Source organism: Pinus tabuliformis, chromosome 4_2, assembly GCF_031772625.1.
Source record: "Pinus tabuliformis cultivar Carrire ecotype Pingquan chromosome 4_2, CPIR1, whole genome shotgun sequence".
Classification (NCBI taxonomy): domain Eukaryota; kingdom Viridiplantae; phylum Streptophyta; class Pinopsida; order Pinales; family Pinaceae; genus Pinus; species Pinus tabuliformis.
In genome coordinates this window covers 650,832,777-650,844,879 of record NC_142304.1, presented here as the reverse complement: position 1 = coordinate 650,844,879, position 12,103 = coordinate 650,832,777, and the positions used below count along the sequence as shown (strand labels likewise).

At 35.4% G+C, this 12,103-nt stretch overlaps 1 protein-coding gene across 1 annotated transcript; it reads left to right on the top strand.

Moving 5' to 3' along the window:
• The first annotated feature begins 434 nt into the window (after window positions 1-434).
• On the top strand, window positions 435-1,232 carry LOC149171068 (uncharacterized). Its single transcript, XM_089425829.1, has one exon. It carries the CDS (start codon window positions 555-557, stop codon window positions 1,230-1,232), a length of 678 nt encoding a protein of 225 aa, XP_089281955.1. The 5' UTR covers window positions 435-554.
• Window positions 1,233-12,103: the final 10,871 nt, after the last annotated feature.

Below are 12,103 nucleotides of genomic sequence, written 5' to 3'. Positions count from 1 at the left end.
TGTACGGCAACTTGCGTGCTTGGGCAGCATGACTTCGATTGCGAGATTGGTTTCAGTGGGTCCTATGAATGCCTTTTCAATAGTGTGCAAAAGGAGAAGTACTTTTTGAAACGGCACGTTTGATTGTGTTCCTTGGGAAGCTTCCATCATCATGGAATCGAGAACGTTGTTTTGATTTTGTACGGCAACTTGTGTGCTTGGGCAGCATGACTTCGACTGCGAGATTGGTTTCAGTGGGTCCTATGAATGCCTTTTCGATAGTGTCCAAAAGGAGAAGTACTTTTTGAAACGACACGTTTGATTGTGTTCCTTGGGAAGCTTCCATCATCATGCGAGATTTTTTTTGATCCATTACCTGCTATCTATCCATTTATATATCTGGACAAGAATTGGGATGACCTAAATTTTAGCAACCGAACTATTCGCATAAACTTTCTAACCCCCAAAGGAAGAAGTATCGCTGATACAGCAACGCTCTCTATTGCAGTATCTGCTGTGTTTTAATCGAAACATTTGTTTCTGCGGTGTTTTAATCGAAACATTTGTTTGCCGGGATGGCCGCTTGCTCACAAGTTTTTCAGAATAAGAGAGCGAGAGATGAATATTCAAATGGTGGAATGGCTTCTCCAGACGCGAAGCGAACCAATAGCGGAACGTTGGGTTATTACAGTGATCTCATAACTCCTATGGAAAAGATCGACAATATTGATAACAATGAAGAGACGGATGCTGTGACTGAGTTCGAGGTCGAGATGATGCTCAATGGGGTTATAAAGTCTCTGGAAGATGGAATTGGGATGAAGGTGCAAACAGATAATGGTTTCGAGTCCACGCATCAAAAGGGCAGCAGTGATCACATGGCTTCAAATAAGCAAGGCGAGTTAATTGCAGAGGCGAATTCTGAAGCGACGGCCTTGGTGACGTCCGATCTAGGAGACTTCACCTATCACGACGATGTTCTCGCAGACCTTGATTTCTTTGTAGACCAGATTACTGCCGATGAATTTGCAATCATGATGCAGAACTATCACGATCGAGATTCAGTGCCCGATATTGTGTATTCGGACATCGCGCATGGATATATTGAGAGTACAAAGGCTTCCCACCGGTCTATTTGGGAGGATGATATTTGGCGATTCAATGAACATCCAGTCGTACAAAATGATTTTGCATCGCCACAGCAGGAAGAATTTGGAATTAGTGGAGCCAAGTTTAATGACGTTAGGAAGTAAACAATCCAAGTTGTGACCAAGGATTGTAATTGTATGGTATTAAGAAGAACCTTTGCCTCGAATTGTATGCTAAAACATACTCTGAAGTTTGAACGAGAGTGTCTTGAAGCTCTTCTCTTTGAACTGGCATGGTTTTGAAGTTGTCTGTAACGTGTAACTCAAAATTGTATTTTAAATGACCACGGCTGACCCGGAACCTTCGTTTTCCTCTAGGTGAACTCATATTTTCACGTTCTTTCCTAATTTTTATCCTTTTACAAAACGTTCTGGCAGTTTAGTATACATCTCTTCAAAACGTTGTTGATAAAATATTTAACTGCTCTCTCTCTCTCAAAGACTTTTCCAATCCGCCGTCGAATCGATAACTGATCGTCTCAGTTTAACGTCGTTCTATTTCGGCATGATACTGTGAAATTACCATGTATTTTGAAGGCTTCAATCTTCTATTCCGTTGCTAGATGTCTTCTAAAATATTGGTGTCTCTTTTAGGAGTTTCATTACGACCTGAATGCCATTAAAACAAGATTATATAGTCTGGTATATCATAACAAAATTTAACTGGATACACCATATCGTAGGGAGGTTCAATTGTAGGGATCTCTTTATCTAATCAGGAGTCCGATGAATTACTGTGCAATCAATTTCAAATGGCTGATATCGTCATCACATAAGTTTATCACAAGATTTCCGCATTAACATCAAACAAAACTAAACTCTCATATTGCACTATTTGTTTCAACATCAATCAAATTCTCCTTATAGTGCTCTATTTTTTTTTTTTTTAAATGTAACTACATGTCGGAAAGGAAATGCGGTAATGGCATAGAGTAGTAATTAATGTTTTTTGACAATGGTTAAAGACATAAAATTTTGAACAAAAGGCAAGGAACACGCTATAATGAAATCTTATTATATTATTTCTTTCTTGAACCTTACAAGTCATGAGTTCCGATGTTGAAGTTAAAGACCTTGTCTGATTATGCCAACATAAATATTTGTGATTTGCTACCTTTGAAATCAAAGGTTGTTTTGGTACAATTCCTCCATATTTTTTTCTTGATACACAATCAATACAAAGCAAAAATTTTATAGTTTGAAACATGTGTCTACAAAGGACTATAACAATTTTGCAAATAAATTTTGAATTTCTATGTGAATTAAGATCTACCCTTGAATAAAAATGCACATATCTCCAATCTAAAAATTGAACCCAAGAATAACATCAACTACATCTCTTCATGAGAAACTTGAGTGTATTTCTCTTTTGAATGTTGACTCGCCTCTATGTTATTTCTGTCATGGTCCTTGAAGCTATTCAAAAGATCACATTGCTCTTTATCACTAATCTCCTTGGTGTCTACCATGTTATCGTTTTAATCCAACATATTCTGCGTAAGTAAATCTAATCCATGTCATGAAGTTGAAAATAATGTAGAGATCATTCAACAACATTTAGACATTTTTATCTTGAAAATCAAGCAAGTGTGGTCCACAAGAACCACAATGAAAATACTTGAAAATAATGTTGATATCATTCAACAACATTTAAACCTTTTTATCTTGAAAATCGAGCAAGTGTGGTCCATAAGCAACACAATGGAAATACTTCCTTTTTATATCAAAAGACCACACCTCACCTTGGTTTTAAAATAATGGCCCCAAATTTTATTTAAATCTTCATCCTTTATTAATTTTTAGTATCACAACATCACATGCATCTCATCATCAACTTCTCCTTGCCTGGAAAGGAAGCATATACTTTTGTTGATTTATATATTTCTATCTCCTTGTTTCCATTGTTAGGCGATGAGACAAATTCTGTGCAATTCATGCATCAAGATTTTTTCTCTTTAGAATATGTTGTTCTATGTTATATTTTCCTTACGTACTCTTCTTTCCAACCCAAAGAATCTTAAGATTGTACTATAATGAACCTAACTTTTGTACAAATCCTACTTCCATATTGATGAGGGTTTTATATGGATGTCATTAACCATTTTATGTTGATTTGGTTTTACACTTAATGAATATGTTTTTTTCTTTTTGGGTCCTTGACCTATTAAAGATTTTTTAATCTACTACGTTTTTATTGTATTTATGAGTGTCTTAAAAGGAATTGTTAAATATTTCAGTAGCTGATATGAAGTTGGTTGCTTATGTTCTTTGTGCAGATAGTAAAAAATATATTGAGTGGTGGCTTTCATTACTTCAAGAGTAGTAAAACAAAGGCTATTGAGAAAATAACTCTAACACCGAGAGAGATTTGGTAAAAATTGTGGAATTAGTGAACATGTATTTCTTTTTGGTGTTGGATAGTGGGCATAAATTTCTTGATCTTCTATAGAAGAAAGTAAATTTTCATTTACCCTTTGTCTGCCCTCACTTGGAAGGGTTTCACCAGTTGCTTATAAGCTTTTAGTTATCAAGGTTTGTGCCTTGCAATTTCCAATTTCTTTCGTAGTTGTCCAGGTGGCCTGGGTTACTCTCCAAATCACCCTTGCAAAAAGATCCATCACTCAAAGGATAGTGTTGAAGGGTAAAAGCTCAGTACTCTGTGCTCCACGTCTATAAGCTCTAAAGAGAGATAAGACCCTATCCCTATAGGCAATATCAACTCATTGTCCAGGGTGGAAGTGAAACTCTGAATGGTGTTCTAAAATTTTTGTATTGTCTGGAGGTGCAAAGGATGACGGAAAGAGGGATAATAGTGAAGTGTAAAAATAAAAGATAATCATATAATTGAGGTTTAGAGAAATAAGTGAAAGAAATGGAAGTCATTGTGTGTATTTATTTATCGGTGTTATTGTCAATCTATCATACAAAATCTAATGCTTTTTCTACTCCACGGGATAACTACCTTATAGAGTGTGGGTCAAAGAGTAACATGATAGTGGGTAGAAGGATTTTCAGTGTAGATACCCCCTCCTCAAATTTGTTGATTTCCACCAATGAAGAAATCTTTTCTAACACCACAAGTTTCAATCAATAGGTTCCTTCCAGTATCTATTTGACAGCTCGAGTGTTTACTCTGCAATCATCCTATATCTTTAGTATTGGGAACTAGGGAAGACACTGGGTACGTTTACATATATTTCGATTTTCTTATCAAAAGTACAATATTACAAGTGCCATATGTTCAATAGCCACCCAAGGCTTTGGTCTATTATACAATTTCCAAAACCAGAATAGTGTGATGAAGGAATACCTCATCATTATAACTAAACTTACATTGGTCCTGACCTTTATTCCCTCAAATAATTCCTTAGCGTTTGTCAATGCCACTGAAGTTGTTTCTATGTCAGACACTCTTGTTTTAAATACATATCAAATTTTTCCCCTCTCTAATACTTACAATGGTCTATTTGAGCATGCATTTGAAACAATTTATAAAATTAATATGGGAGGACCCTTGGTTACCCATGAAAATGACACTGTTGGGAGATTTCGATATACTGATACAAGCTTGTTCAAAAATCATTTTCCCAAAACTTCATTGTTTTTGCCAATAATGTTGTGTACCAAGGAATGTTTACTAGGGAGATTGATCCCAATCTTGTATAAGCTACTGTTGAGGAGATGCCTACAACCAATGTAAAAAAGAAAAATTTCAATGTTTCATGGTGCCTTACTTTGTATCCAGACTAACAATACTTCATTTGGATGCATTTATGTGATATTGTGAGTACCACACTGAATGAGCTATACTTCAATATATATATCAACAATGATAATGTTATCAATGATTTTGATCTATCAACTGTAACACAAAATACCTTGGCAGATGCTTATTACACTGATTTTGTAGTAGTTAATACACCTATTGTATCAAAAAATCTTTCTGTCAAAGTTGGACCTACATTAGATATGACGAATGTTGTTCCCAATGCCATACTAAATGGGTTGGAGGTCATGAATATCAAAAACTCTAAAAGAAGTCTTGATGGATCTTTCTCACCAAATAGTTCTATCATATCAAAGAGAAATAACAAGGTTGGTCCAATAGTTGGATCAGTTGTAGGAGTTTCTGTTGTTATGGAGGACAATCTAAAACTATAAGACATAAGGGAAGCAAGATATTTTTTGGGAGTCATGCTTCTTCTAGAGCTTCAAATCTAAGTTGACACTTCACATTTGTAGAGATAGTAGAAGCTACCAAAATCTTTGATGAGGGAAGTCCCATATGGATTAATTTTCCTAGATTTTCATCCTTATTTTTAAGGTTTCAAATTCTACCTTCCAAATATGTATTATTGAGTGGTATTTCTTCTGTACTATAACACTTTGGATTTTTCAATTATTAGAAGCTACCCTTGGCTTAATATTAATATTTTTCTATGATATTCTACCTCGTGGTCATGGTGATTCTTTCTTCGTAAAGTGTATGGTTGTTATTTCAAATATCATCTATCTTGATTAGACTGTTAAAAAAAGTGTTTTTGTACAACTCCAAATTTCTTAATGCCTTCAATATATGAAACAATGATCACGACATGGTGAGATGAAATTAACAATGCTTTAAACATGAATATATGAGAACACAAGATTCTCCTATACAAAGACAAGGCAATGAGAAAGAAGCTTGTATTTCACTTCATTTCCTTCCCTCGAGCTCAGGCACAAGTATTCCACAACAGTAGGAAAGGAAGTAGTTTGACTCATCTCAGTCTGTGACTCTCCTCTTTCTTTTAGTCTGTACTGATCAGTTATATTATGATAGTCCCTTTCTTTGCTTGAATTGGAATTTGAATATGTCAACAAAATTTATAAATATGTGTGTCATAATTTACAAAAGACTAATATATCTAGTTAAAGGAGCATGACCATAAATATTTTTTAAGAAAACCTGTAGAACGAGGAATCAAGCGAGTGCATTTATGGATAGTCCATATTTTCCTGAGACAAAACATCACATCCTTTTAGCTGCAATGATGCCATTTGAGGTGCTATAATCTCAAGTTTAGTCAAATGGGTATGTATTCCTAGATTAAGTGAGAAAATCCCAAACTGAAATGACAATTATACTCTAGTCTTTATCATGCCAAATAAAATAAGAGGCAATCACAAACCAACAACTCAATGGAAGGACATGTAGTAGTTGCAACAACCAAGAAATCATCATTAAGCAAGATACAATGTCAACAAAATTTATAAATATGGGCTTCATAATTAACAAAAGAGTAATATATGTAGTTAAAGGAGCATGACCATAAAGAATTTTTAAGAAAACCTGCAGAAAGAGGCATCAAGTGAGTGTAGCTATGGACAATCAATATCTTCCTGAGACAGAACAACTTCCAAGGGAAGCCATTATAAGGTGGAAATGTGAATGAGTAGAGGTGAAGAAGCATCTATTGAATGCAAAGTCTACTAAATACAAAAGCACTGAACACAAATCCAGACAATAACAAAAAAAACACAAAATGCAAGAATGCTAAATACAAACACACTGAAATCCATAAATGTATTAAAACAACTTCTCTCATGAAGCCAAAAAAAACATATCACTCATAGAATTGTCATTTAATAACAGATATTAAAATCAAAGTTGCATAAAAGATACTTTATCATTATAGATTGTCATATTAAGTGTAAGAAGTGATATGTAGGTTCAATTTAGAAGATGCGGTATGAAAACAGTAATAAATTTAAGTAGCTTAGTCTGTAAGAATAATCAATTTACAATACAATGTACATATGCAACTCACTGTTCACATAATGTTGATAATTTTTTATTAAAAGCTCCAGTATATCTTCATAATACTCCATGCTTACAATTCCAAATGCTTTCCAAATCATATTGGTAGATAGATAATAGATACGTCACTACCATTAGAAATGGATTATTTAATCTTACTTATACACATAGATATGCCTTTCATCAACAGACACCTTACATAGAAACATAAAATAACTCTATATTGATAAGCATTTTCAACCAGAGATAAACTCTTAACTATAAAAGAATTTCCATTGAAGGAGGTCAACCCAGGTATAGTAGAACTATTAAGACTTTCCATCACATCTTTTAGTCACAAACAACTGCTAACACTTTCCTCCATTATCTATTAATTGGCTTCAATAAATTAGCTCCACTCCTTCATTGGGTCACTTCATTTCTTTCCCTCGGGCCTAAGCACATATCTTTGACAAGGACGAGAAATGAAGCAGTTATGCAAATCAACCTTTAGTGAGGGGCCTCCAAGCAGAGCTTGTGAGATGGAGGCATGAGATCCATGATTTCTAAGGCTCTTCCTACAACTCTTGCTATCTGTAGAAGCAGAGCTAAAAAAATTAAACGTTGGGAATGTGATCATTCTAATATATATCAAAAAAAAAATTAACATTGCAAGAAACTATGTCTTTTCTCTTTGAGCTTTCCTTTTTGGCTAAGAGTAGTATAATGTAAATCCAACTCACATAGCTTCGGAAGTTTTCCTCCCCTATGGAGTGGAATCAATGTTGAATTCTCAAGATATTTAAAAGCCTGAAGGTTCAAAACCTAATGAATATGAAGGGGAGGAAAAGGATGTTAAATTTTGTGACAAAAGCGTACATAATGATAGGTTGGGAAACTGGCAAGATTGTATACAAAAAAACTAGGAGTCTTAACTTTGAGTCTCTAAAGTAAGCTTTAATTAGGAACAAGAATAAATTATTCGTTGTAAATTTGTCAAGAATGTGTAAGAAAAATATAAAAGTGCCAAATTGGAGAGTCTCTATAGAGGCAACAACACCTTTCGCCCAATTGAGGTGCACGACATGAAAACCAACAACTCAATGGAAAGACATGCAGCAGTTACAACATCCAATCAATCATCATTAATCAAGCTATAATGTCAACAAAAATTATAAATATGGGCATCACAATTAACAGAAGACTAATATATGTAGTTAAAGGGGTTGTCCATAAATAATTTTTAAGAAATGCTTCAGAAAGAGGCATCGAGCAAGTGCAACTATGGACAATCAATATCTTCCTCACAAATAATACCACATCCTTTCAGCTCCAATGATGTCATTTTAGGTGCTATAATATCAACTTTAGTCAAATAAGAACATGTTCCTAGATTAAGAGATCAAAGCCCAACCTGAAATGATATCACTCTAGTCTTTATCATACCAAATAAAATAAAAGGTTGTAAAGTTAATAAACGCAAAATAAGACCAAGGGCATGGGACATGTATTCCAAGCTGAATGTTGGGAAAAGTATCGTAGTGGGAATCACTTGCTATTTATTATGACTAAGAGGAAATTGGCAAAGGAAATGGAAAAGGTTTTGAAAAGGAGAAAAGGCATTATTAGCATTTATTTTATGAAAATAAAGGAAAATAGGGGAGAAGGAAGGTGAAAGGTCACAGGATGCATGTGAGGAGGAAATTGAATGAAAATAGAGGCAAAATGAAGAAATTAGAGGCAAAAATAATAAAAAGACATCAGAGCATCAATTTGGGGCCTTTTGTCAATTCAGTTTACAGAATTGGTTTCAGATGGGAGAAGAGAACCAAGAGGAAACAAAAATAAAGAAAGAAAAGGAAGGACAAGGAAAGCAAAGGAAAGAAATGATCAAGAAAGGAAGGGTTGGATCAAGCGAATTCAACAAGAATACTTGCACGTAATAGGTTGCATGTATGATTTCCTAGTTGGTTTGGCATGCATGGTATATGCATGTATGTATTTGGTTCATTTGTTGTAATTGGCATGGGGTTTTCCAGTTTTTGAGGTGATTTTAGCCTTTCCTTTCCATTTTCGGATATCCATGGTGTGATGGGGTTCATTCTTGGTTGAGCTTCAGATTGCTGGAAGGTTTTGGATCCAGGTGAGGTGGTCTTAGGAAAATCCCAAGGTTTGGGGGTGAAGATGATTTTCTCCAGGAAAACATCAAAAGTTGGGTGCAAATAGGAAAATCCCTCAAGGTATGGTTGAGGAATTCTAAGGCATCCAAGCTCGATTCAAATTTGTGATCTCGGGACCAGTTTAGGTGAGATCATGGTACTGTGAGGGTCAAGGTGGTTTAACCTTTGGATTCCCTTTATTGTTTTTGAATTGGTCTATCCTATGAGATACCACATTCATGCTTGGAATATGGCATCGGGGTGATTAGCTGAAATAAATATTTGGTTCAGCCCAATCTATGGTCGGGTGATACGTGGAATTCCTTGACTTGTTTTACTTTTGCATATGGTTAATAAGAGCTAATTTCCTCTTGTCTTTATAAGTAAATGTATTTTTTATTATGTGGATTTAATGGTTGTTCTATCATTGTTAATTATTTGATTATGTGCTAGTTATAAGAATGGTTTTATGACAGATTTAAGTATGGCTCTTATCACATTTTTCTATGAATGACTAGTTAATGAATGTGTGACCTAATTGGTATCATGGCAGCTATTATGAGAGGGCATTAGTCCTTATTAGTAAACCTTATATAAGCTTGAGATCTCTATGTTCATGTATGCATTCATGACATGTAGGTTGCATTTCCATCATGTCTTTGACGGAATGACTGTCATGGTTAGACCAGGTTAGTTCAAGTCCTTAAGTAAGTTTTTTTCTAGAGGCTTTATCTCTGGGTTATTTATCATTTCTGGAAGTTTCGTTGAGTTTTGGATAGAGGTCTAAATCATATCCTTAAAAAAGTGGCTTAGATTCCATAGTCACTAGCATGGAACTTCTTGAAAGAGACTACAGTCACACGAAAACAAGCCTCTGAGAGTGATTGAATGGTTATAGTCACTTGGAGTCCTTGTCATGGGAGTGAATAGGGGTCTAGATCACTTAAAAAAATGTTATCTCAAGCGTTGGACACCTAGAATGGTTGCTTAGTTTCTGGGGGTCCTCTAGCACCTAGGGGAAGTCAGTAAGGTTTTCTTATGCTGGATCCCTTTCTTTAAGGTCATCTAGGAGGTTGAGTCATGTCATAGTAACCCCTCAGCTCATGTTTACCCTAGGCAAGCTGATAATAGTGGGTAGATATGAGAGGAGTTGTGTTACAAAGTCAAACCAGAGAAGCTTGCACTCTTTTTGGGTGATATCTGATACCATAGGGTGGTATCAAAACATGGTTCAAACACTTGGATTTGATGGGATGAACACATGTGGTTATGCATGCATTATCAGGGTTATGGTTCTCATGCATGAGGTCATGGTATGTAGTTGGTATTTTCATTCATGATGTTTATATATTGATTTGATTATGATTATGTATATATTAGCATGATACATGCTAATGTGGATTGATGTTGTAGATGAGATAAGTCTCCCCTGAATGTCATTGAGGTATGATTTTAGTTATTGTATCTATTTGGTTTATCTGAAATGGTATACTTGCAGGAATAAGATAATCAAAGATGATGAGAAAAATGGTAGACTACATTTCATGTGACTCTCCCTACATATCAGTTGAGCAAAAAGGAGATGAGTACTCTCTTGATATAGCAGACATGTTGAGGAGTTTGAGGGTAAAGATTAGAAGTTACAAAGAAGACAATGACATGTTAGTTGAGGCACATGAAAGACTTGCAAGGGCTTAGGAAAAGAACGAAGAGGTCAATGCAGTGATCATTCAAAGATTTTAAGACTTGTAGAGACAGGGATAGTTGGGGATTAGTCAAGAGAAGGAAGAGAATACTAATGGATCCTATGGTAGCAGGTCTCAGTCAGGATAAAGGTTGGATAGAGGGGACATAGTCAGAGGTGGAAAATCATTGTAAACACCTAATATGAGGACTGGTATGTATGTGTATGATTCCACTTCCTCGTCCATGAGACATCATCATCACCACCACCATCATCCTTATAGGAGTGATTACTTTCCCAAGGAGTTCAAGAAAGTCAAGCCACCTAGATTTCATCGAGAGATGAAGAAGTTAGAAGATGCAGAGGCATGGTTTCTTGGAATGAATCAATTCTTCATATTGCATAACTACTCAGAGAACATCAAAGCCAAGATAGCCACCTTTAGATTTAAAGGGAAAGAAGACATTTGGTGGGAAGATGTGAATAATTGCAAGGGAATTCAAGAACAAGAGTTGATTTAAGACGAGTTTGAGAGACTCCTCAAGAAGAAGTACCTATCTAAGAGGTATTATGATGATATTCCTAACGAGTTTTATGGACTACAGATGGGTTCTATGATAGATTATGAGTATAATAGCAAGTTCCTTAAGTTATTTAGGTATGTTCCTTACGTCAAGGATGAGAAATCAAAGATTGAAAGTTTCATCAGTGGGTTTCCAGTAGCATATAGAGATAAGATTGAGTTTGATGAATGATGGTCATTGGAGGAAGCCATTAGGAAACTGAAGCATTGTTATGAGTAGTCAAAGTGTAAAGTTGAGCCTAAATGTTATTTGAAGGGTAATGAGAAAGTTAAATTGAAGTGGCCACCAAATCGAGGAATGCATCAGGATGCAGGTGAGAAAGAAAATGTTTCTCCTTATAAGAAGTTCAATGTAGTTGAGAAGGGACATGATTCGTAGCCTCGAGAGCAACAAAATAAAGGTGATCGTATGATATCATTGTAGTGCTGGCTTTTTGGAAAAGATAATAGAAAGAAGAATCGTCCATTGTATTAGGGTGGAAGACCTTAGATCTATAGTCCTTAGGAGGTGCATACTGTTGGGGATGTTGGTCACTAGCCTTTTCAGTTGAAGGATTTAGGTTTCCATAGTCCTTATTCCTTGTAGCCTCTAAGTCATCCTCCTTATTTCTGGTAGAAGTTAACATCATTATCTAAGAAGAGGAAGATGGATTTTTTGCAACTGGATTTGTATCTTGGTTTGGGAAAGGATATGTCAAAATAGAAGGTGTAGTGGATGCAACTTTCAAAAATCTATTGATCTCTACATGATGTGGATAGTCTTTCATGAAA